The sequence below is a fragment of the Macaca nemestrina genome, chromosome 9 (genome assembly GCF_043159975.1).
Source record: "Macaca nemestrina isolate mMacNem1 chromosome 9, mMacNem.hap1, whole genome shotgun sequence".
Classification (NCBI taxonomy): Eukaryota; Metazoa; Chordata; class Mammalia; order Primates; family Cercopithecidae; genus Macaca; species Macaca nemestrina.
The window spans coordinates 36,378,415-36,399,412 of NC_092133.1; the positions used below are offsets into that span (position 1 = coordinate 36,378,415).

The 20,998-nt window shown below is 53.8% G+C and overlaps 1 protein-coding gene across 1 annotated transcript in view; it reads left to right on the forward strand.

The window, feature by feature from the left end:
* LOC105478499 (ribosomal RNA processing 12 homolog) overlaps nt 1-20,998 on the forward strand; it is a 64,794-nt gene that overhangs the window by 35,674 nt on the left and 8,122 nt on the right. The window contains exons 10-30 of the mRNA XM_071069344.1: nt 203-301; nt 936-1,027; nt 4,229-4,340; nt 4,572-4,669; nt 5,144-5,258; nt 6,286-6,428; nt 6,642-6,763; nt 11,625-11,689; nt 11,780-11,942; nt 12,422-12,576; nt 12,825-12,892; nt 13,458-13,551; nt 14,555-14,713; nt 14,813-14,893; nt 15,048-15,153; nt 15,340-15,447; nt 16,352-16,509; nt 18,819-18,910; nt 19,042-19,206; nt 19,327-19,502; nt 19,715-19,840. Of these exons, the coding sequence (XP_070925445.1) occupies nt 203-301; nt 936-1,027; nt 4,229-4,340; nt 4,572-4,669; nt 5,144-5,258; nt 6,286-6,428; nt 6,642-6,763; nt 11,625-11,689; nt 11,780-11,942; nt 12,422-12,576; nt 12,825-12,892; nt 13,458-13,551; nt 14,555-14,713; nt 14,813-14,893; nt 15,048-15,153; nt 15,340-15,447; nt 16,352-16,509; nt 18,819-18,910; nt 19,042-19,206; nt 19,327-19,502; nt 19,715-19,840 (2,497 nt within the window). The remainder of the gene's footprint in view (nt 1-202; nt 302-935; nt 1,028-4,228; nt 4,341-4,571; nt 4,670-5,143; nt 5,259-6,285; nt 6,429-6,641; nt 6,764-11,624; nt 11,690-11,779; nt 11,943-12,421; nt 12,577-12,824; nt 12,893-13,457; nt 13,552-14,554; nt 14,714-14,812; nt 14,894-15,047; nt 15,154-15,339; nt 15,448-16,351; nt 16,510-18,818; nt 18,911-19,041; nt 19,207-19,326; nt 19,503-19,714; nt 19,841-20,998) is intronic.

The window sequence follows — 20,998 nt, forward strand, 5'->3', positions numbered from 1 at the left end:
TTCTGTCTTTTTAAATCATTTAAAGGTTTTTCAGGGGCTTCCATGTCTTACTAAGGTGGCAGTCCTCAGGGTGTCTCTGTGCAGGGGGCATGTGTGAGGTTCAGGGGGCCCTCAACTCCCTAGCACACAGAGTGGAGTGGAATGTTGAGGGGTCCAGGGCCAGCTTTGTAGTTCCTTTCTAAGCCTGTGTGTCCCCCTCCAGCTGGTGACAGCCTGTGCCATGCAGGCCTTTCACAGCCTCTTCCATGCCAGGCCTGGCCTGAGCACCCTGTCGGCAGAGCTCAACGCCCAGATCATCACGGTGAGGCCTGTTGGTGGGGTGTGGGGGCATTGTGGAGGGGGGTCCTTTGGGAGGCTGTGCTGGGGGCACTGGCTCTGCGCCTTGTCTACAGAGTGAGGTTGGCTGGGCTGGGTTGTCCCAGTGGAAGAGGCCAGTAGACGGGGAAGGAGGATTGGAGTCCAGCCATCAAATTCACATCAGTGTCCCCAGGAGCTGGGACCTTGACCCTTGACCTAGTTAACGTTAATGAACTGTTTTGGCATAGTCTCGTGGTGCTCACAGATACCTTGAGCAGGGCTTTCGACCTTAGAGGTCTGGGATGGATTTTGGGAGGGGGAACAGATCCCCCAAATTGTTAGCAAAATGTACGGCTTTTTTTCCCCAAAGAAGGCCTCTGGCTTTTGTCAGAGGCACAAAGGAGTGTGTGACCCATGATATTCCGCTGCTCCTAGAGGCTGTTCTCCCAAAGAATCAGAGCCGGGAGGGCTTCGTGGAGAAGGGAGAGGCAGGATCTGGGAAAGCCAAGGGGGCTGTGAGTGCCAGGGTCACAAGCACTGTACCCAGGACACTGCTGGTGCCAGGATGGGAAGGGGTCATCGTCATTGGGCTGTTGCAGACCCCACATGCTTAGTCACCTGCTTGTTCCCACCTTTAGGCCCTGTACGACTATGTTCCCAGTGAGAATGATTTACAGCCCCTGCTAGCCTGGCTTAAGGTCATGGAGAAAGCCCACATCAACCTGGTGAGGTACGGATGAAGGAGGGGTGCTTAGGGCCTCTGTCCAGGCTGCCGACGTGGGGGTGCTCTGGGCCTCTATCCAGGCTGCCGAGGTCGGGGTGCTTAGGGCCTGTGTCCAGGCTGCTGAGGTCGGGGGTCCTCAGGGCCTTCGTCCTGGCTGCCAAGGTTGGGAAGGGTCCTTTTTTTTTTTTTTTTTTTTTGAGACGGAGTCTCGCTCTGTAGCCCAGGCTGGAGTGCAGTGGCCGGATCTCAGCTCACTGCAAGCTCCGCCTCCCAGGTCCACGCCATTCTCCGGCCTCAGCCTCCCGAGTAGCTGGGACTACAGGCGCCCGCCACCTCGCCCGGCTAGTTTTTTGTATTTCTTAGTAGAGACGGGGTTTCACCGTGTTAGCCAGGATGGTCTCAATCTCCTGACCTCGTGATCCACCCGTCTCGGCCTCCCAAAGTGCTGGGATTACAGGCTTGAGCCACCGCGCCCGGCTGGGAAGGGTCCTTAGGGCCTCCGTCCTGGCTGCCGAGGTTGTGGGGTCCTCAGGGCCTCCGTCCTGGCTGCCGAGGTTGGGGGTCCTGAGGGTCTCCGTCCTGGCTGCCGAGGTTGGGGGTCCTCAGGGTCTCCGTCCTGGCTGCTGAGTTTGTGGGGTCCTCAGGATCTCCGTCCTGGCGCCGAGGTGGAGGGTTCCTTAGGGCCTCTGTCCAGGCTGCCAAAGTCGGGGGTCCTCAGGGCCTCCATCCTGGCTGCCAAAGTTGGGGGAGTCCTTCGGGCCTCTTTCCAGGCTGCCGAGGTTGGGGGTCCTCAGGGCCTCCGTCCAGGCTGCCAAGGTCGGGGGTCCTCAGGGCCTCTGTCCAGGCTGCAGAGGTTGCGGCGTTCTCAGGGCCTCTGTCCTGGTTGCCGAGGTTCGGGGTGCTCAGGGCCTCCATCCTGGCTTTTGAGGTTGGGGGTGCTCAGGGCCTCCATTCAGAGGCTGGATACGCTATTCAGCCTCTCGGGGCCTGACGGCATCTCCGTGTCAAATGAGCTACAGAGCAGCTCTTGTTTTTGTGAGGCACAGGGTAGGACGGTGCAGCTCGTTCTAACAGGGTCTGATTCCTGCCAGAGCGTTTGCCAGCCAGCCATGAGGAGCAGCAAGGTGGGCTGTGAGCCCTGCTTCCCAGGTTGAGGCCTGAGTTTCACCCTGCCTCTTGCTGCTCCCTGGCTGTGTCTTCCTGTGCACTTAGTTTCCTGGCCATTGCATATCCTTTCTGTCGCTCCACTCCACTCTCGCCTGGACTGGTGGCTCCCTTCTCTAGGTTCCGTAGTCCCGTGAACCGACTTTCTGCTTTTGTGTCTGCATACTTTCAGGTTCGGGCTTGGCCACTTAATAGTAATTCCACTTTTCTGGAATAAGGCTGAGAAGAAATTGAGTATACAGTAACCAGTTGGTGACCTGCATGGAGGGAGGCAGGGGTCTCTTAGGCCTCATGGCTCTGTTTTGCTGGACCTGTCTTCTCCGCAGCTGAAGGGTTCCCGCAGCCTGCTCTCACCCAGGCGGCCTGCTCTCACCCAGGCGTGTGCCACACACTCTTCATCTGTGTTTCCTTTCACTAATCAAGGCAACCCCATGAGGAAGCGTTTAGCCCCAATTTATAAGCCAGAAACCGAGGCTCTGTGAGTGAGCTAGTCACACAGCCCCTGATGAGTAAGGTCAGGTCTCTGGCCTAGGTCTGCCCGGCCCAGGTCTGCCCAGCCCACATTCTTTTTCCTGCACCAAACTGCCTTTACTGGGAGGTGTCCAAAAATGGCAAAATCACCCCATTCACCACTTCTCAGATTTCATCCTGCAGGAGCACACCCACAGTCAGGCTCTAGTGTGCATCCCAGGATGCTTATCATCGCACTCTAGGTAACACATAAAAACTGGAAGCAAGCTAAATGTCCCATGGAGGGGTGAAATATAAACAATGAAGTACTGTGCAGCCATTAGAAACAATCAAAGTGGGCTTGGCACAGTGGCTTACACTTATAATCCCAGCACTTTAGGAGACCAAGATGGGCAGATCACTTGAGGCCAGGAGTTTGAGACTAGCCTGGCCAAAATGGCAAAACTTCATCTTTACTAAAAATACAAAAATTATCTGGGTGTGGTGGTGCACACCTGTAATCCCAGCTACTTGGGTGGTTGAGGCACGAGAATCACTTGAACCTGTGAGGTGAAGGTTGCAGTGAGCTGAGATCACACCACTGCGCTCCAGCCTGGGTGACAAGGTGACCCTATCTCAAATAAAAACCCAAAAAACAAAAAACAGTCGAAGTGGTTGTATGTGCACTTACGTGGAAAGAATTCCAAGATATACTGGGAAAAAGCAAGACATAGAATAGCAGGTATGGTGTGATTGTTTCTCTATGTATACTCTGGAACCACATTGCTAAGGATGTGAATCCTGACCCCATTGCCAAGCTGGGTGGCCTTGGGCAACTTACTTGATTTCTCTGTGTCTTTCCTCATCTATAAAATGGAAAAATAACAGGATTTATCTCATTGGTTTTTACAAGGTTTAAATGGATGTATGTTATATCAATGGTTGGTATATGATAAAGAGTTATATAAATGCTACCAGGCCAGGTGCTGTGGCTCACACCTGAATCACAGAGCTTTGGGAGGCCAAGACAGGAGGATCACTTGAGGCCAGGAGGTGGAGACTAACCTGGGAAACACAGTGAGATCCTGTCTCTACAAAAAATAAAAAGATAACTGAGCATGGTGGCTTGTGCCTATAGCCCCAGCTACTCAGGAGGCTGAGGTGGGAGGATCGCTTGAGCCCAGGAGTTTGAGACTCCGTGAGCTATGATTGCACCACTGCAAAAAAAAAAGTTAACAGAAGTTACTATTTTTATGTTTGTGCGTTTTAGAACTTCTGGAAGGGTATTTAAGAAACTTAACCTTGATTTTCCCCTGGGAAATGCATATAAGGGTCAGGCCAGAAGGGTGAGTTGGGGAAGGCATGCCCTTCATTTTACACCTTGAAGACCTGTTTGAATTTTTTACCACATGTAGTTATTACTTGAATGATAGTGCCTTTTTAAAAACCACCCACCCGAAGGGCCCTGTGGAGCCCTGCAGATCAGTGGGTTTGTGATTGTTTTCAGACCTGGGCCATCTCAGCCCTGAGCTCTGGTTGCCTGGGTCCCCAGGGCTCAGGGCCAGGCCCCACAGAAACCTTTTGTTTTGACAGGTTGCAGTGGGACCTGGGGCTAGGCCACCTCCCTCGCTTTTTTGGAACCGCGGTGACCTGCCTCCTTTCCCCACACTCGCAAGTGGTGACTGCTGCCACGCAGAGCCTCAAGGTACTGCAACTTTAGCTGAGGAAGCAGAGAACACGGGGACTTCTGCGGGCTGCCCTGTCTTTCCCAGCACTGGCCCCAGGCTACCAGCTCAGGCCCAGAGAGGCCGCTCTCAAAATGGGAGATAGGTTTCTTTGAAGCTTTCTTAGACTCCCAGGAAGCTATCGCCTGGGAGGGGAGAGTGGTCCTGAGGGGCTACCTTGAGCCCAGAAAGCCTGTGGCCTCTCTTTGCAGGAGATCCTGAAGGAATGCGTGGCTTCCCACATGGCTGATGTTGGCTCCGTGACCTCCTCAGCCTCGGGCCCTGCCCAGTCTGTTGCCAAGATGTTCAGGTGAGGATATGGGGTCCGCATTAGGAAGGGATGGTGGTACCTTGAGGAAAGTTCTATATAATACGAATGCTCCACTGTCCACCTGCTGTGGGCCAGGCTTGCAGTGGCAGTGCTTTACAGGATTGCAGGCTGCTTACTGAACATCTGTCAGAGCAGCTACCGTGGACTTGAGCGCCTGCCATATTTTAGCCACACCTTACCTCTTGGTTTCCTAGTGGTTTCCCCATCTGAAGTTGGGTCAGATAACCACCTCATCAATTTTTCTTTAAGCACTAGCATTATCTAAATTAAACTCTTCACATATGGAGTGTGGGCATGTCACAAATGTTAGTTCTCTTCCGTTGTCTGTCCTGGGGCCCCATTCTTGCTGGCCAGCTAGCATCTGTAGCTCAGGGTGCTGGTCATTGACTTTCTCTGGTGGGGGGCACAGGGTGGCGTGTGACCGTGGCCCTGACTGCGCCGCCCCCTTGGCAGGGCAGTGGAGGAGGGCCTGACATACAAATTCCATGCGGCCTGGAGCTCCGTGTTGCAGCTGCTGTGTGTCTTTTTCGAGGTGTGTGGGAGACAGGCCCACCCTGTGATGAGGAAGGTGAGTGGGGAGCGACTGGGGCCAGGACAGGAGGTGGTGCTGGCCCTTGGACTGTGGGCTCCTGGAGGGCATGTGTGTCTGTTATCTGCACTCTGCTCCCCACCCTACCCTGACAGGGCCATAGCAGGTGCCCCATGCAGTATCCCCTGGAAGGTGACTGGGCCAATAAGGGAGGGGCAGGAAAAAGGGTGGGAGTCCCCCCACCTGCTCACTAGTCTTTGCTAGAGTTGCTGGTTTTGAAGCTTGGGGAATCTATTTGCTTTCCCTTACCCCCAGCCCTTATCTTTTACATTTCAGTTATCTAAGTTTCCTGTAACCAGTGAGTATAGCGTTGATGTTCTCAACAGCCCTACTAGGTTCCAGGAAGGTTCCTCCAGTCCAGGGTTAACCATTTAAGGATCAGGGATCACTCAGGGATCCTGAGCAGACCCTAGTCCAGGAGAGAGTAGGGGCCTGAGGAAGCCCCCAGACTGGTCCCACATCAGCAGAGGCAGCAGCTCCTGGCCTTGTGGGGCCTTCCTTGCTGACTCCCTCCCATGCTGGAAAAAAGGAACCCTAGTGGGAGGACAGGGTCTCCCTCAAGAGGCCTGGCCGGAGCCCTCATAGATTAGGTTGACCAGTTTGGCTTTATACAAGAGGCCAGGCAGGGCCATGAAAGTGTGACTGGGGGAGGGCTGTGGCCCAGGTGAACCCAAGGGTGCAGCTTTGTCTCCTCAGCGCCTGCTGATTTGCTAATTGTTGCATGCAGACAAGATAAATTTGTCCCATTTTCGAAGATAAATTGGAAATCTACATTTGTGTTGAAATTTCCTAATTTTTATTATGTCGTTAAATGTAACAGAATTTTGTAAAATCCTAGGCCCTGGGATTTTATAGTCACCAGTGGTTAATTGGGTTCTCACTCTGTACCCTCTGGTGTAGCGTTGAACCCAGGCCCAGAATTCCGGCCTCATCCTTCGGCGGGGTCTTGTCATGGGTCCCAGCTTTTGAGCATGTCTTGATGTGTGGTCACTCATCTCTGCTCCAGTGCCTCCAGTCCCTGTGTGACCTGCGCCTCTCCCCTCATTTCCCCCACACGGCGGCTCTCGACCAGTCAGTGGGGGCTGCGGTGACCAGTATGGGACCTGAGGTGGTGCTGCAGGCTGTGCCTTTGGAAATTGATGGCTCTGAGTAAGTGTGGCCCTGGCTGGCTTCCTGACAAGCCCCAGACTTATTCTCTCCCCTGGAAAGGATGTCTGCTGCTGTGGACTAAAGTCTGTGTCAGTGCAGGGCTCGGGAGGAGGGGCCAGAGGAGGTCTCGCTCTGTCCTGGGCTCAGTACGCTATGCACTGCCCTCAGGGCTGTCCCCTCGTCCTCACTGGGTTCTTCCCATTCTCCTCCCAGGGAGACTCTGGATTTCCCACGGAGCTGGCTGCTACCTGTCATCCGAGACCATGTTCAGGAAACGCGACTTGGTTTCTTCACCACCTACTTCTTGCCCTTGGCTAACACCCTGAAGAGCAAAGGTAGAAGTGCCTGTGTGTGACCTGAGGCTCCCCACAGTCCTGAAGGCTTCACAGATGGGATTGGGAAGGGTGCTGAGTCCCACACATCCAGCCTTCAAGACATTTGACAACATCCCTCTGCTGAGCAGGTGGCCAGCCAGTGCTCGAGTGCCTGTCTCCCTCCCTGCTGCTCTGAGGCGTGGCCAGGTAGCCCGCCCTGTGGCAGAGCTTGCCCTGTGAGACAGGAGCTGCCCCCACATGGAGCTGCCCCAACTGGGCCTTGTTCTTTCCCTTTGGATCACAGAGAACAGCTGTGCCCCTTCTTCCTCACGCAAGCCCTTGAGATCGATTTTGTAAAAGTTTGTGATACATTTGTTTATACGTATATATACTTTTATATACTTCTAGGTGTATTTATTTATTTGTTTGCTTTATTATTTTTTTTTTTTGAGACGGAGTTTTGCTCTTGTTGCCCAGGCTGGAGTGCAGTGGCTGATCTCAGCTCACTGCAACCTCTGCCTCCCAGGTTCAAGCGATTCTCCTGCCTCAGCCTCTCAAGTAGCTGGGATTACAAGTGCCCACCACCACACCCGGCTAATTTTTTGTATTTTTAGTAGAAATGGGGTTTCACCATATTGACCAGGCTGGTTTTGAACTCCTGACCTCAGGTAATCCACTTGCCTTGGCCTGCCAAAGTCCTGGGGTTACAGGCGTGAGCCTCCATGCCCAGCCTGTAGGTATATATTTTTATTATTTATTTATTTATTTATTTATTTATTTTACTTTTTTTTTTTTTTTTTTGAGACAGAGTCTCGCTGTGTCGCCCAGGCTGGAGTGCAGTGGCACGATCTCGGCTCACTACAAGCTCCGCCTTCCAGGTTCACGCCATTCTTCTGTCTCAGCCTCCCGAGTATTTGGGAGTACAGGCGCCCGCCACCACGCCGGGCTTTTTTGTATTTTTAGTAGAGACAGGGTTTTACCCTGTTAGCCAGGATGGTCTGGATCTCCTGACCTTGTGATCCGCCCGCCTTGGCCTCCCAGAGTGCTGGGATTACAGGCGTGAGCTACCGCGCCCAGCCTATTTATTTTTTTGAGATGGAGTTTCACTCTGTCTCCCAGGCTGGACTGCAGTGGTGCAGTCTCGGCTCACTGCAACCTCCACCTTCCCAATTCAAGTGATTCTCCTGCCTCAGCCTCTCGAGTAGCTGGGACTACGGGCATCCACCACCGCACCTGGCTAATTTTTGTATTTTTAGTAGTGACAGGGTTTTGCCATGGCAGCCAGGCTGGTCTCAAACTCCTGACCTCAGGTGATCTGCCCGCCCCGGCCTCCCGAAGTGCTGGGATTACAGATGTGAGCCACCACGCCTAGCCAGGTGTATTTATATATATGAGTATATATGTACGTACATATACAGTCACACACCACATGACGTTTCAATGATGGTGGTCTCATAAGATGATAATACCATATTTTACTGTACTTTTTCAGTATTTACTTGTGTTTAGATATACACATACTTAGCATTGTATTACAGTTGCCTGCAGCACTCAGTACAGCAACATGCTGTCCAGGTTTTAGCCTAGGAGCAATAGACTATCCCACATAGCCCAGGTGTGTAGGGGCTGTGCCATCTAGGTTTGTGTAAATACACTCTATGCTATTAACACAATAAAATCACCTACCAACGCATTTCTCAGAACGCACCCTGTCAAGCGATGCGCGACTGTAGGTGATATATGTGTATTTGAAAATGATGATTACCCCAGAGGTGTTCTTTCTTCAGGCTGCACATCCCCAATCCCCTGCCCCTCTCCTTTCAGACATAGTTTCTTATCCTTCGTGATCATGGTCTCCTCTCTCCATTATCCTCTAGTTTACTCCTGACCTGTGTTAGGCAGACTCAGGCCTACATGAGGATAGGCCGAGCATCGGGTTACATTGCTCGACCTAGTGATGGCTTCAGGAGATTTTCGTTTTCATTGGATTTTGAGGATCTAGGGCAGCATTGCTAAACTATTTCATCCACTGTCTGTTCTTGTAAATAAATTTTCTTGTTTTTTTGGTTTTTTTGAGACGAACTCTCGCTCTTTTCGCCCAGGCTGGAGTGCAATGGCGCGATCTCAGCTCACTGCAATCTCCGCCTCCTGGGTTCAAGAGATTCTCCTGCCTCAGCCTCCCGAGGAGCTGGGATTACAGGCATCTGCCACCACACCCAGCTAATTTTGTATTTTTAGTAGAGACGGGGTTTCACCATGTTGGCCAGGCTGATCTCGAACGCCTGACCTCAGGCGGTCCACCTGCCTTGGCCTCCCAAAGTGTTGGGATTACAGGAATGAGCCACTGTGCCCAGCCTGTAAATAAAATTTTATTGGAACACAGCCACATTTATTCTTGCTCTGTCACCCAGGCTGGAGTGCAGTGGCGTGATCTCAGCTCACTGCAACTTCCGCCTCCTGGATTCAAGCGATTCTCCTGCCTCAGCCTCCCAAGTAGCTAGGACTACAGGCACATGCCACCATACCTGGCTCACTTTTAAAAAATTTTTTGTGTTTTTAGTACAGATGGAGTTTCACCATGTTGGCCAGGCTGGTCTCAAACTCCTGACCTCAGATGATCTGCCTGCCTCGGTCTCCCAAAGTGCTGGGAGTACAGGCGTGAACCACCATGCCCAGCCCGTCACACTACTTTTTAATGACAGAGTTATTGTGATAGAAATCATATGTATTGCAGGCTGGCCACAGTGGCTCACACCTGTAATCCTAGCACTTGGGGAGGCTGAGGCGAGTAGAGCACCTGAAGTCAGGAGCTTGAGACCAGCCTGGCCAACATGATGAAACCCTATCTCTACTAAAAATACAAAAATTAGCCAGGCATGGTGGTGGGTGCCTATAATCCCAGCTACTTGGGAGGCTGAGGCAGGAGAATCACTTGAACCCGAGCGGGGCGGAGGTTGCAGTGAGCTGAGATCGCGCCACTGCACTCCAGCCTGGGCAACTGAGTGAGAGTCTGTCTCAAAAAACAAAAAAAGAAAAATATAAATCATATGGCCTGCCAAGCTTAAAGTACTGGCCCTTTTGCACAAAAAATTGGCTGACTCCTGGTCTAGGGCAGTGGTTCTCAACAAGGGGGGTGATTTTGCTGCCCGTAGGACATTTGGCAATGCCTGGAGACATTTTTGGTTGTTACCGTTGCGGGAAGGGTGCTCTGGCATCTAGTGGATAGAGGTCAGGATGCTGCTAAGCACCCTGCAATGCACAGGACGGCCTCACACAACAAAAAGTACCAGGCCTAAAATTTCCACATTGTCAAGATTGCGAAACCCTGCTCTAGGGCATGGTTTCCTGGTTTCACACATGATCTTGTGAGAATATACAGGAAGTGCTTAGAGAAGAAAGTAAGGCCGGGCACAGTGGCTCATGCCTGTAATCCCAGCACTTTGGGAGGCTGAAATGGGCGGATCATGAGGTCAGGAGTTCGAGACCAGCCTAAACAACATGGAGAAACCCCTGAAATGGGCGGATCATGAGGTCAGGAGTTCGAGACCATCCCGGCTAACACGGTGAAATCCCGTCTCTACTAAAAATACAAAAATTAGCTGGGCATGGTGGCACGTGCCTGTAATCCCAGCTACTCGGCAGGCTGAGGCAATGGCTTACGCCTGTAATCCCAACACTCTGAGAGGCTGAGGCAGAAGGATTGTATGAGGCCAAGAATTCAAGAACAGCCTGGGCAACATAGCAAGACTCCGTCCTTGGTGCAAGCTCTACCTTCCGGGTTCATACCATTCTCCTGCCTCAGCCTCCTGAGTAGCTGGGACTACAGGCGCCCCCCACCACGCCTGGCTAATTTTTTGTATTTTTAGTAGAGACAGGATTTCACCGTGTTAGCTGGGATGGTCTCCATCTCCTGACCTCATGATCCGCCCACCTCAGCCTCCCAAAGTGCTGAGATTGCAGGCGTGAGCCACCGCGCCCGGGCTGTTTATGTTTTTAAAAGTGGGCATGTGGCTGGGCGCAGTGTTATACACCTGTAATCCCAGCACTTTGGGAGGCCGAGGCATGTGGATCGCTTGAATTTAGGAATTCGAGACCAGTCTGGGCAACGTGGTGAAACCTTGTGTCTACAAAAAGTTAGCTGGGTGTGGTGGCATGCGCGCCTGTAGTCCCTGCTACTTGGGAGGCTGAGGTAGGAAGATCACGTGAGCCTGGGAGGTCAAGGCTGCAGTGAGCCCAGATTGCACCACTGCACTCCAGCCTAGGCCACAAAGTGAGACCCTGTCTCAAAAAAAAAAAAAACACACAAAAAAAGTGGGCATGTGTTTAAAGAAGTATAAAACAATTACAAGAAACAGAGGCTAGCTGGGCACAGTGGCTAACGCCTGTAATCGCAGCACTTTGGGAGGCTGAGGCAGGCGGATCACGAAGTCAGGAGATCAAGACCATCCTGGGTAACATGGTGAAACCCCGTCTCTACTAAAAATACAAAAAATTAGCCAGGCATGGTGGCAGGCACCTGTAGTCCCAGCTGCTCGGGAGGCTAAGGCAGGAGAATGGCGTGAACCTGGGAGGTGGAGCTTGCAGTGAGCCGAAATCGCGCCACTGCACTCCAGCCTGGGCAACAGAGCAAGACTCTGTCTCAAAAAAAAAAAGAAACAGAGGCTATCTCTGGGGGAGTGGGAGTATGAAGAGACGTTTGCTTTCTGTTTATTATAGGTTCATTTTAGTATTTTAGAATGAACAGGTATGATTTAATTTATGGGGATGGGGGGAAGTCACCCATATTGCTGTCCTCATCATTGGGCTTCTGGTTTGGTTTGGTAATAAGGCCGTTGGCTGGGAGGGTGCTGGGCTCATACTCTGTCCCTGTGTCACACTGCAGCCATGGACCTGGCTCAGGCAGGCAGCACAGTGGAGTCTAAGATCTACGACACACTCCAGTGGCAGGTAAGGGTCAACTAGGGGAGGGGGTGGGGAGAAGCACACGGGCACGGGTGGCTGCATGTCACTTTCCTTTACTGTCCCCTCCTTCTCCAGATCTGGACACTTCTGCCTGGATTCTGCAAGAGGCCCACGGATGTGGCCACCTCCTTCAAAGGGCTGGCACGGACGCTGGGCACGGCCATCAGCGAGCGTCCAGACCTGAGGGTCACCGTGTGCCAGGCCCTGCGTACCCTCATCACCAAGGGCTGCCAGGCAGGTACGTGTGGGCTGTGGGCGTGGGGGCTGGGGAGGATGACACAGGTCCCTGGCCCTATCCCCTGGCTTGCTACGCTCCTTTCCAAGCAGAGTCACAGAGACTTGCCTCTGGGGCTCATCGTTTGCTGCTTCTGCTGCAGACCCCAGGGGATGGTAGGAGGCTGGAAATCACCCTTCCCTCTTACCTTTACTTCCAGTGTGCTGACAGCTGCTGCGGGTTTGTTCAGTTAGTGTCGAAGGCTTTACTCTGTGGCTGCCACTTTGCTGGCTCCCTGGAGTTGGAGCCATTGAGGACCACGGGCCACTGGGGCAGCAGGCTCTCCATGCCCTGGCTCAGCTCCTGCCACAGAGAGCCCCCAACCTGTGGGTTCCAAGTCCTGCCAGCTCCCCTAAGAGAAGGCCTCTGGGCCACAGCCCTAGCAGCCACTGAGGCACAGTCAACTCCTGTGCCTTTAGTGCAAACTTTGGTCCTTTTGCCAGAGGCCGACCGTGTTGAAGTGAGTCGTTTTGCTAAGAACTTTCTGCCAATCCTCTTCAACCTGTATGGGCAGCCCGTGGCAGCCGGGGACACTCCAGCCCCTCGCCGGGCTGTGCTGGAAACCATCAGAACTTACCTCACCATCACTGACACTCAGGTGAGCCATGAGAGGGAGGGAAGGAGGGAGGAGGGTAGCTCTCAGGTGGGCAGTGTCAGAGAGGCAGAGACCCTACCCACCAGGGCTCATGTGGGTCTCTGCGTTCTGGAGCACATACCAGCAGTCGTGGCTTGGGCAGGGCTGTGGGCTGCTGGTGGTGGGGAGGCCGCTCTGGGACTGCTGCCATTGCTGCTTTCTTTCGCTCCTCCTCAACGACTCTCTCCTCCTCATTCCATCGGGGCCTCAAGTTGGTGAACAGTCTCCTGGAAAAAGCCAGTGAGAAGGTGCTCGACCCTGCCAGCTCTGACTTTACCAGGTAACACGCTCAGGGCCTCCCACTTGAGCTGGAGCATCCCAGGGAGCTGGAGGGTGCATCTGGCAGAACACTGTGGGTTCCCTCTTGCATTATTTAAGGAAGTCTTGAGGTATTAATTGTCTAGGCTGTGCTGAGAGGCTGTGCTGACTAGTTCCTTCTTCCTGGAGAGACTATTTAGTCTGCTAGGGAGGAACAAGGACCCAGGAGACACATTGCCCAGGTTCTGATCCCAGCCCCATCACTTATGGGCTGTGTGACCTTGGACAAATTACTTATCCATTCTGCCTCTAAGACCTCATCTGTAAAATGGGCATGATAATCATTCTTGCAACAAGGTTGCTATGAGGATTGAAGGAGTTAGCAAGTGTAAAACACCAGGAACAGTGCCTGGTACGTGATGAATGCTCAATTAGGTGCTAGCTATTACTGTTCATGAGCTCCTTCAAGCCCCTTGTCCTCACCCTGACTTCTCCCACCTCCCCGTACCCAGTAGACATAAGAACACTGGTAGTCTGCGCCCTTCTCCAGCTCCCCACCCCTCTCCTTGGTCTCCTGCCCCGAGCAGATTGTCTGTCCTGGACCTGGTCGTGGCCTTGGCTCCGTGTGCTGACGAAGCCGCCATCAGCAAGCTGTACTCCACCATCCGGCCCTACCTAGAGGTGAGCCTCTGTGGCCAGGAGCCCCACACAGCCACACTTGGGGGCAGGTGGGTTGTGGGAAGGTGGGGCCTGTTCTCATGTCTTTATCCCTTGCTGCTTCCCAAAATCAGGTCCCTGTCTGCTTTCTCCTGCAGTGGCTTCCCTTCGTGTCCTGTGTAGCCCATCTGTCTTGTAGGTCCCAAAGGGACTGAAATGCACAGCAGTGCTTAGGCCTTGCCTGCTGAGTGACTCTTGTAGAACCAAGGCCATGCTTCTTTGCCTGGCTTACTCCCCAGGCCCATCCCAGACCGGCCTGAGCTTCATCCCACCCATTCCACTCTCGTCTACCCCTGCTGCAGCCTCCTTCAGCTGCCTTAAGGCCCCCTGATATAACAGGCCCCGTCTGTGCCTTTGCGGGGTTTAGGTCCTAGGCTTGAAATGCCCTCTGCTGTGGCCAGCAACTCTGCAGATCTCAGCCCACCACTGACCCCCTGAAAGCTGCCCCCACTGCCACAGTTTAGTAGCAGTTACCTAATAGTATGAGAAGTGCTCTGGGGCAGCACTGCAGGTGGACATGGAAATCCAGAGCCAGGTCACCTCACCTCAGGAAAGGTGTCCGGGGTTGGGGGTTGGGGGATTGTGACAGAGAGCTGGCTTAGAGGAGCAAGGAGTTGTCAGTCTTGGAAGGTGAGAGAGGAGTGCTCCGGCTGGAAAGAGCAGCAGGTGTGCAGGCCTTGGCACGTGCCAGGCACCATGAGCTCAGGCCGCTGGAGGGAGTACTGTCTGGAGCTGGGCGAGTGGAGTGGATTGGTGGGCCGCACAGCACACACCCCCAACCCCTGTGCCTTGCCCAGGAGTTAACCACTTGCTGTCCACATTCCACTGGTCCTCTGTCAGGCCACGTGAGCCCCCGCGGGGCAGGGCCTGCTTCTGCTCAGAATCCCTCCAGTACTGGGGGATGCTCCATGGATGGCATTGGACGGGGGTGAGCCCCAGGCCTCCCTCACCTGTTCCTGTCTGCCAGAGTAAGGCCCACGGGGTGCAGAAGAAGGCCTACCGAGTGCTGGAGGAGGTGTGTGCCAGTCCTCAGGGCCCCGGGGCCCTCTTCGTGCAGAGCCACCTGGAGGACCTGAAGAAGACGCTGCTGGACTCGCTGCGAAGCACCTCCTCGCCCGCCAAGAGGGTGAGGGCTCTAGGGCAACACCAGGAAAGGAGCCACTGTTGAGGCTTGTGGGGTGGAGGTAGCATTGAGGGGTCCTGACTGGTAGCCCCCTGCCCACAGCCCCGTTTGAAGTGCCTCCTACACATCGTGAGGAAGCTCTCAGCTGAGCACGAGGAGTTCATCACTGCCCTCGTCCCAGAGGTGAGTGTGCAGGTGTGTTTTAGAGAGGTTCCCTGGAATGTAGCTCTTAAGGGCCTCAGGATCCAGGGAGGGCAGTGATGGGGGTCGGGGGACTCGATTCGCTGCCCAGCCGGATGGCTTAGGGAGCAGATGCTGATGGGGCTGTCTTGGCCAGGTGATTCTGTGCACCAAGGAGGTGTCGGTGGGCGCACGGAAGAATGCTTTTGCGCTGCTCGTGGAGATGGGCCATGCTTTCCTAAGGTTTGGCTCGAACCAGGAAGGTGAGGCCCAGGTGATGCGGGCTGGGGGTGGACACTCTGCTTATAGACTGGGTGTGGGGAAGCACCCCTCAAAAAAGGTGGAGAGAGCTCTGTGCCCTGGCCCTGGGCAGGCTGCTCCTCTCTGGCCCTCAGTCCCCCTACCTAATGGGTCCTTCTTGCTTGACCCACCTTGGTCTCTGTCCCCAGAGGCCCTGCAGCGCTACCTCGTCCTGATCTACCCTGGCCTGGTGGGCGCGGTGACCATGGTCAGCTGCAGCATCCTGGCCCTGACCCACCTCCTTTTCGAGTTTAAAGGTAAATGCTTATTTCTAGAAGGTCTGAGAAGCTCTCGGGGTAGGAAGATGCCCGAAAGGTCAGGATAAGGTGGCTCCTGGAACTGGGAAAAGGTGCCTGGAGGAAGGAAGAAAAGCCGCACCCAGCCCAGCTTGCCTCCCTGTCTCCCTTCCTGCGAGTCTCTTTCTCCCGCCCTTGCTGCTACGCCAAGGCACCTTCCTCAGGCCTGTCCCCGTGTGTGACTGTGCAGTCCAGCGGCCCTGCATCCCACTGTCAGAGTGGTTAGGAGGCGGTTAGGGCCGATGCCTGAATTTCAATACTAGTCCTGCCTCTTGGCAACCACATGAGACCTAGAACAGCTTGATTAGCCTTGTAGTACCCCAGTTTCCTATCTCTAAACTGGAAGCAAGAAATAGCACCCACAGGCCGGGCGCGGTGGCTCAAGCCTGTAATCCCAGCACTTTGGGAGGCTGAGACGGGCGGATCACGAGGTCAGGAGATCGAGACCATCCTGGCTAATATGGTGAAACCCCGTCTCTACTAAAAATACAAAAAACTAGCCGGGCGAGGTGGTGGGCGCCTGTAGTCCCAGCTACTCGGGAGGCTGAGGCAGGAGAATGGCATAAACCCGGGAGGCGGAGCTTGCAGTGAGCTGAGATCCGGCCACTGCACTCCAGCCTGGGCGACAAAGCGAGACTCCGTCTCAAAAAAAAAAAAAAAAAAAAAAAAAAAGAAATAGCACCCACCTCAGGGTGATAAAAGGACCCAAGGCCTCTCCATGGAGCATGATTGGAACCATCCTGGACATATGGAAAGGCTCTCAATGTCAGCTTCTACTGACACTTGAGTGGCTGTTTTCCAATGGGGAGGGTTTGGGTCTGGGTGGGGTCCTAGGTCTTAGACAGTGACCCCCTCACTGCCATAGGTCTGATGGGGACCAGCACAGTGGAGCAGCTGCTGGAGAACGTATGCCTGCTTCTGGCCTCCCGCACCCGTGATGTGGTCAAGTCCGCACTGGGCTTCATCAAGGTGGCGGTGACTGTCATGGATATGGCACACCTGGCCAAGCATGTGCAGCTGGTGGTGAGTGTCCCTGTTCCCCTTAGCAGGTAGCAGGGTGGCCTCTGAGCTGCTGGCATGGACCCAGCAAGCCTCAAGGCCAGCAAGTTTCAAACTTTCTTTTTGTAGCCAGAAGGTCATTAAGGAGCCCTAAAAGGGACCCATAGGGGAATGCCCATCAGGTGGAGGTGAGCAGGGGGCACACTGCCCAGGTGGCTTTCTTCACCCCAGAGCCCTACATAGAAGGAAACAGGGGCTCTTCAGGGCAGAGACCCACGGGCAGGGCCGCTCCTCATTTTACAGATGGGGAAACTGAGGTCAGAGATTTTCCAGATTGTGGGACTCAGATGCTGGGCTCTCCCTTCACAGGACCCCCTCATCTTGCCTTTTTTTTTTTTTTTTTCCCCATCTTGCATTTTGACCTTGCTGGTTAGAGGCTGTTCCTTTGGGTCCCCTGCTGGGCTGCAGAAGGATCTGAAGAGCCCCTTGGTATAGGGTCCCTGGCCCTCTCCTGCCCAAGAGAATCCTCGCCCAGGCTGGGACAGGCTTCCAGACAAGCTGTTCTCTGTACCCGCTGCCTCAGTTTCCCATGTGCCACTGGCTTGAGTCACATCAGACCTCTAGGTCCCTCTTGCATATTTTCTTTGGGTCTGGCCTTGGGTTCAGGATAGGAAGGGACAGATGAGAATCAGCATGCCCTCCTGCTGCCCTCAAAGCCTGCAGCCTAACTAGGGACCAAGGTGAGGAGAACAGCTAGAGCAGTGATCCATCATGGAGTTATTCAAATTTATAGAAGTCCTGGCTGGCTGCGGTGGCTCACGCCTGTCATCCCACCACTTTGGGAGGCTGAGGCGGGCAGATCACTTGAGTTCCGGAGTTTGAGACCAGCCTGGCCAACATGGTGAAACCCCGTCTCTACTAAAAATACAAAAATTAGCTGGGCGTGTTGGCAGGTGCCTGTAATCCCAGCTGTTCGGGAGGCTGAGGCAGGAGAATCACTTGAACCCAGGAGGTGGAGGTTGCAGTGAGCCGAGATTGCACCATTGCACTTCAGCCTGGGTGACGGAGCAAGACTCTGTCTCAAAAAAAAAGGATTTATAGAAGCCCTTCAAAGAGTGGATGGGGAGGCCAGGAGCAGTGGCTCACACCTGTAACCCTAGCACTTTGGGACGCCAAGACGAGTGGATCACTTGAAGTCAGTAATTTGAGACCAGCCTGGCCAACATGGCAAAGCCCCATCTCTACTAAAAAATACAAAAATTAGCCAGGAATGATGGTGCGCACCTGTAGTCCCAGCTATTCATGTGGCTGAGGTGTGAGAATTGCTTGAACCTGGGAGGTGGAGGTTGCAGTGAGCCAAGACCATGTCATTGCACTCCAGCCAGGGTGACAGAGCAAGACTGTGTCTCAAAAAAAAAAAAAAAAAAAAGCCGGGCACAGTGGCTCACGCCTGTAATCCCAGTACTTTGGGAGGCTGAGGTGGGCGGATCGCCTGAGGTTGGGAGTTCGAGACCAGCCTGGCCAGCATGGTAAAACCCTATCTATTACTAAAAATACAAAAATTAGCCAGGCGTGGTAGCAGGCACATGTAATCCCAGCTATTCAGGAAGCTGAGGCAGGAGAATTGCTTGAACCCGGGAGGTGGAGGTTACAGTGAGCTGAGATCATGCCATTGCACTCCAGTCTAGGCAACAGAGCAAGACTCTGTCTCAAAAAAAAGAGTAGACACGGAGACCCTATCCCCTAGCCCATTTGGGAGTCACTGGAGATAAGAAGATCTGCCACCTGCACATGTAACCCAAACTGGGCCAGATTAAGGCTTAAGAGGAATCCAACCAGAGCAGAATGCAGTGAGATAGAAGGGACATAGGGGACCAAGAGAAATCTTGGGGTGCTAGGGGCGAAGCAGGAGCCACGGTGTTAGATGAGTCTGGGCTGAACTCCCATCTCTATGGCCATTTAGCAAACACTTTACCCTCTGTGCCGCCGTATCCTCTTCTATAAATAGAGGGTGATAGCCTATATCTCGGGGGTAGTCCAAGGATTCAAGGAGAGGATATATGTCAAGTACCAAGCACTGTTGAGAAGACTAAAGCTCTCATCCTGCGAGGGTGCTCAGGCCTATGTCCTGAAGGAGGGTGCAGAGGAAGGATGGGGCCTGCCTACCCAAGGGAAGCATGACTGGGCCAGGGTGTGGGCCAGGAGCAGGGCCACACTAACCCTCCCCTCAGCTGGGCTTGATCATCCTGTGTGCGTCCCTGGGCTGGACAGCAGTGAAAGGGGGGCAGCGTGGAAGGCTCGCCTCCCTGAAAGCCCGGTGCTCTGTCCGGCAGATGGAAGCCATTGGGAAGCTTTCAGATGACATGCGGCGGCACTTCCGCATGAAGCTTCGGAACCTCTTCACCAAGTTCATCCGCAAGTTTGGGTCTGTGTACTGAGCGGGGGTGGGGATAGGGCAGGCAAGGAGCCGAGGATTTCCAGTCCTACCAGGGACACTACTTCTGGGTTGTGCTGTCTGGCCGGTGCCTCTCATCAGCCCTTCCTTGCTACCCCCAGATTTGAGCTGGTGAAAAGGCTGTTGCCCGAGGAGTACCACAAAGTCCTGGTCAACATCCGGAAAGCTGAGGCCCGGGCCAAGAGGCACCGAGCCCTGAGCCAGGCTGCCACAGAGGAGGAGGAAGAAGAGGAGGAGGAGGAGCCCGCCCAGGGCAAAGGTGACAGGTGAGACCATGTTAGGGCCATGGGACCTCGTGTCTCCCAACCCAAGGGCCTGCCCAGGCAATGCCCGCCGACCCCCGCCTCTCCCAGGGGCGCTCTGACTGGGGACTTCTCTGTCTTTAGCATTGAGGAGATTTTGGCTGACTCAGAGGACGAGGAGGACAATGAGGAGGAGGAAAGAAGCCGGGGCAAGGAGCAGCGGAAGCTGGCGCGACAGAGGAGCCAGGCATGGCTGAAGGAGGGTGGTGGGGACGAGCCCCTCAACTTCCTGGATCCCAAGGTGGCCCAGCGAGTCCTGGGTAAGCACAGGGCTGGCCCGTGCACTCAGAAAACAGACTTGCCATGGTGCCAGGTTCTCAGGTGGTGGGTAGGGCGTGGCATCCATGGCAGACCCATGGACAGGGCTGGGAGGTGCCTGTTTGGGGTCCCTGAGATGGGCTTGTTGGTCATGATGAGGGTGAGTAGCATGGGACTGGCCTTCCACCTCCTCATGCCAAACTCTCCATCCCAGCCACACAGCCAGGGCCAGGCCGGGGCAGGAAGAAGGACCATGGCTTCAAGGTGAGCGCTGATGGCCGGCTGATCATAAGGGAGGAGGCAGACGGCAACAAGACGGAGGAAGAGGAAGGCACCAAAGGTGGGGCCCAACGCGCTTGTCCATTCATTTATTCACTGTGTTTATCTATTCCTTTGGTGACCTCTTGCTGAGGAAGCGTGGGTAAAAACAGACCTAAGAAACTCTTCTCTCGGCAGCTTCCTCAAACTTTTTGAGTTTCTCAAACTTTTTTTGAGAAACATTAAGAAATCTTTTTATGTTGTAACCGAGCCATTTATACAATATGTATTTAACTCAAAGGAAACTATCAGAAATGGTACTTCCCCTTACTGTGTGTGATGCGCTGTTACTTTCTTCTGTTTTTCTCCTCCTCCTCTCCCGTCCTCCTTTCTCCTTGTCTTCCTTCCTCTTTTTTTTTTTTTTAAATGCAAACTTGGCTAAGGCCCTGAAGATGATTTAGAGGCAGAAAGAGCCAGAGGCTGAAACCCTCCCAACTTCCCAATCCCAATGCTCATGTTGCCAGGGAGTCCCTCGGGTGTGGCATCTCGGAGCCCTCTTTAGTCTTTCGTGGCACCTCTCCACATGTCCACCCATTAGCTAAGAAACACCTAGGTCTTCAGGAACACACCTGTCTTCCCTTTGTTTGGTTCCCACTGCTGCGAGCTTGGGCCCTTGTCGCACTGCACCTCCTATCTGGAGCCTTACTGCTCCACATACACCCAGCTCACCAGCCACGTGACTGCAGCCACTCAGTCAGCCTCTCCTTAGCTCCATTTCCTTGCTTCAGAGTGGATATCATACAATCCTAATACCCACTTTTGCAGGTTGGAATGAATATGAATCGGTGTAACAGGTACAGCGTATGTACTTGGTTTATATGTACCTGTTATATTTCCGTGTCTAGCATCTTCTCTGCTCCTCTCTCGCCCCTGTATACTTTCCAATCTCCTGTCCCCCTTGGTGCCCAGGCATTCCTGAGGCTGTCAGGACCCCTCCCCTCTCTCTCTGCCTTTCCAAATCCCCTGCTCTTCAGCATTCAGCTCAAAGCCCCTTTTGTAGCCTTTCCTGGACTCTTCAGCCCTTGGTCATTTGCTTTCTTTGGCGATAGAGTCTCGCTCTATCACGCAGGCTGGAGTGCAGTGGCTCGATCTCGACTCACTGCAGTCTCCATGTCCTGAGTTCATGCGATTCTCCTGCCTTAGTCTCTCAAGTGTCGGGGACTGCAGGCATATGCCACCA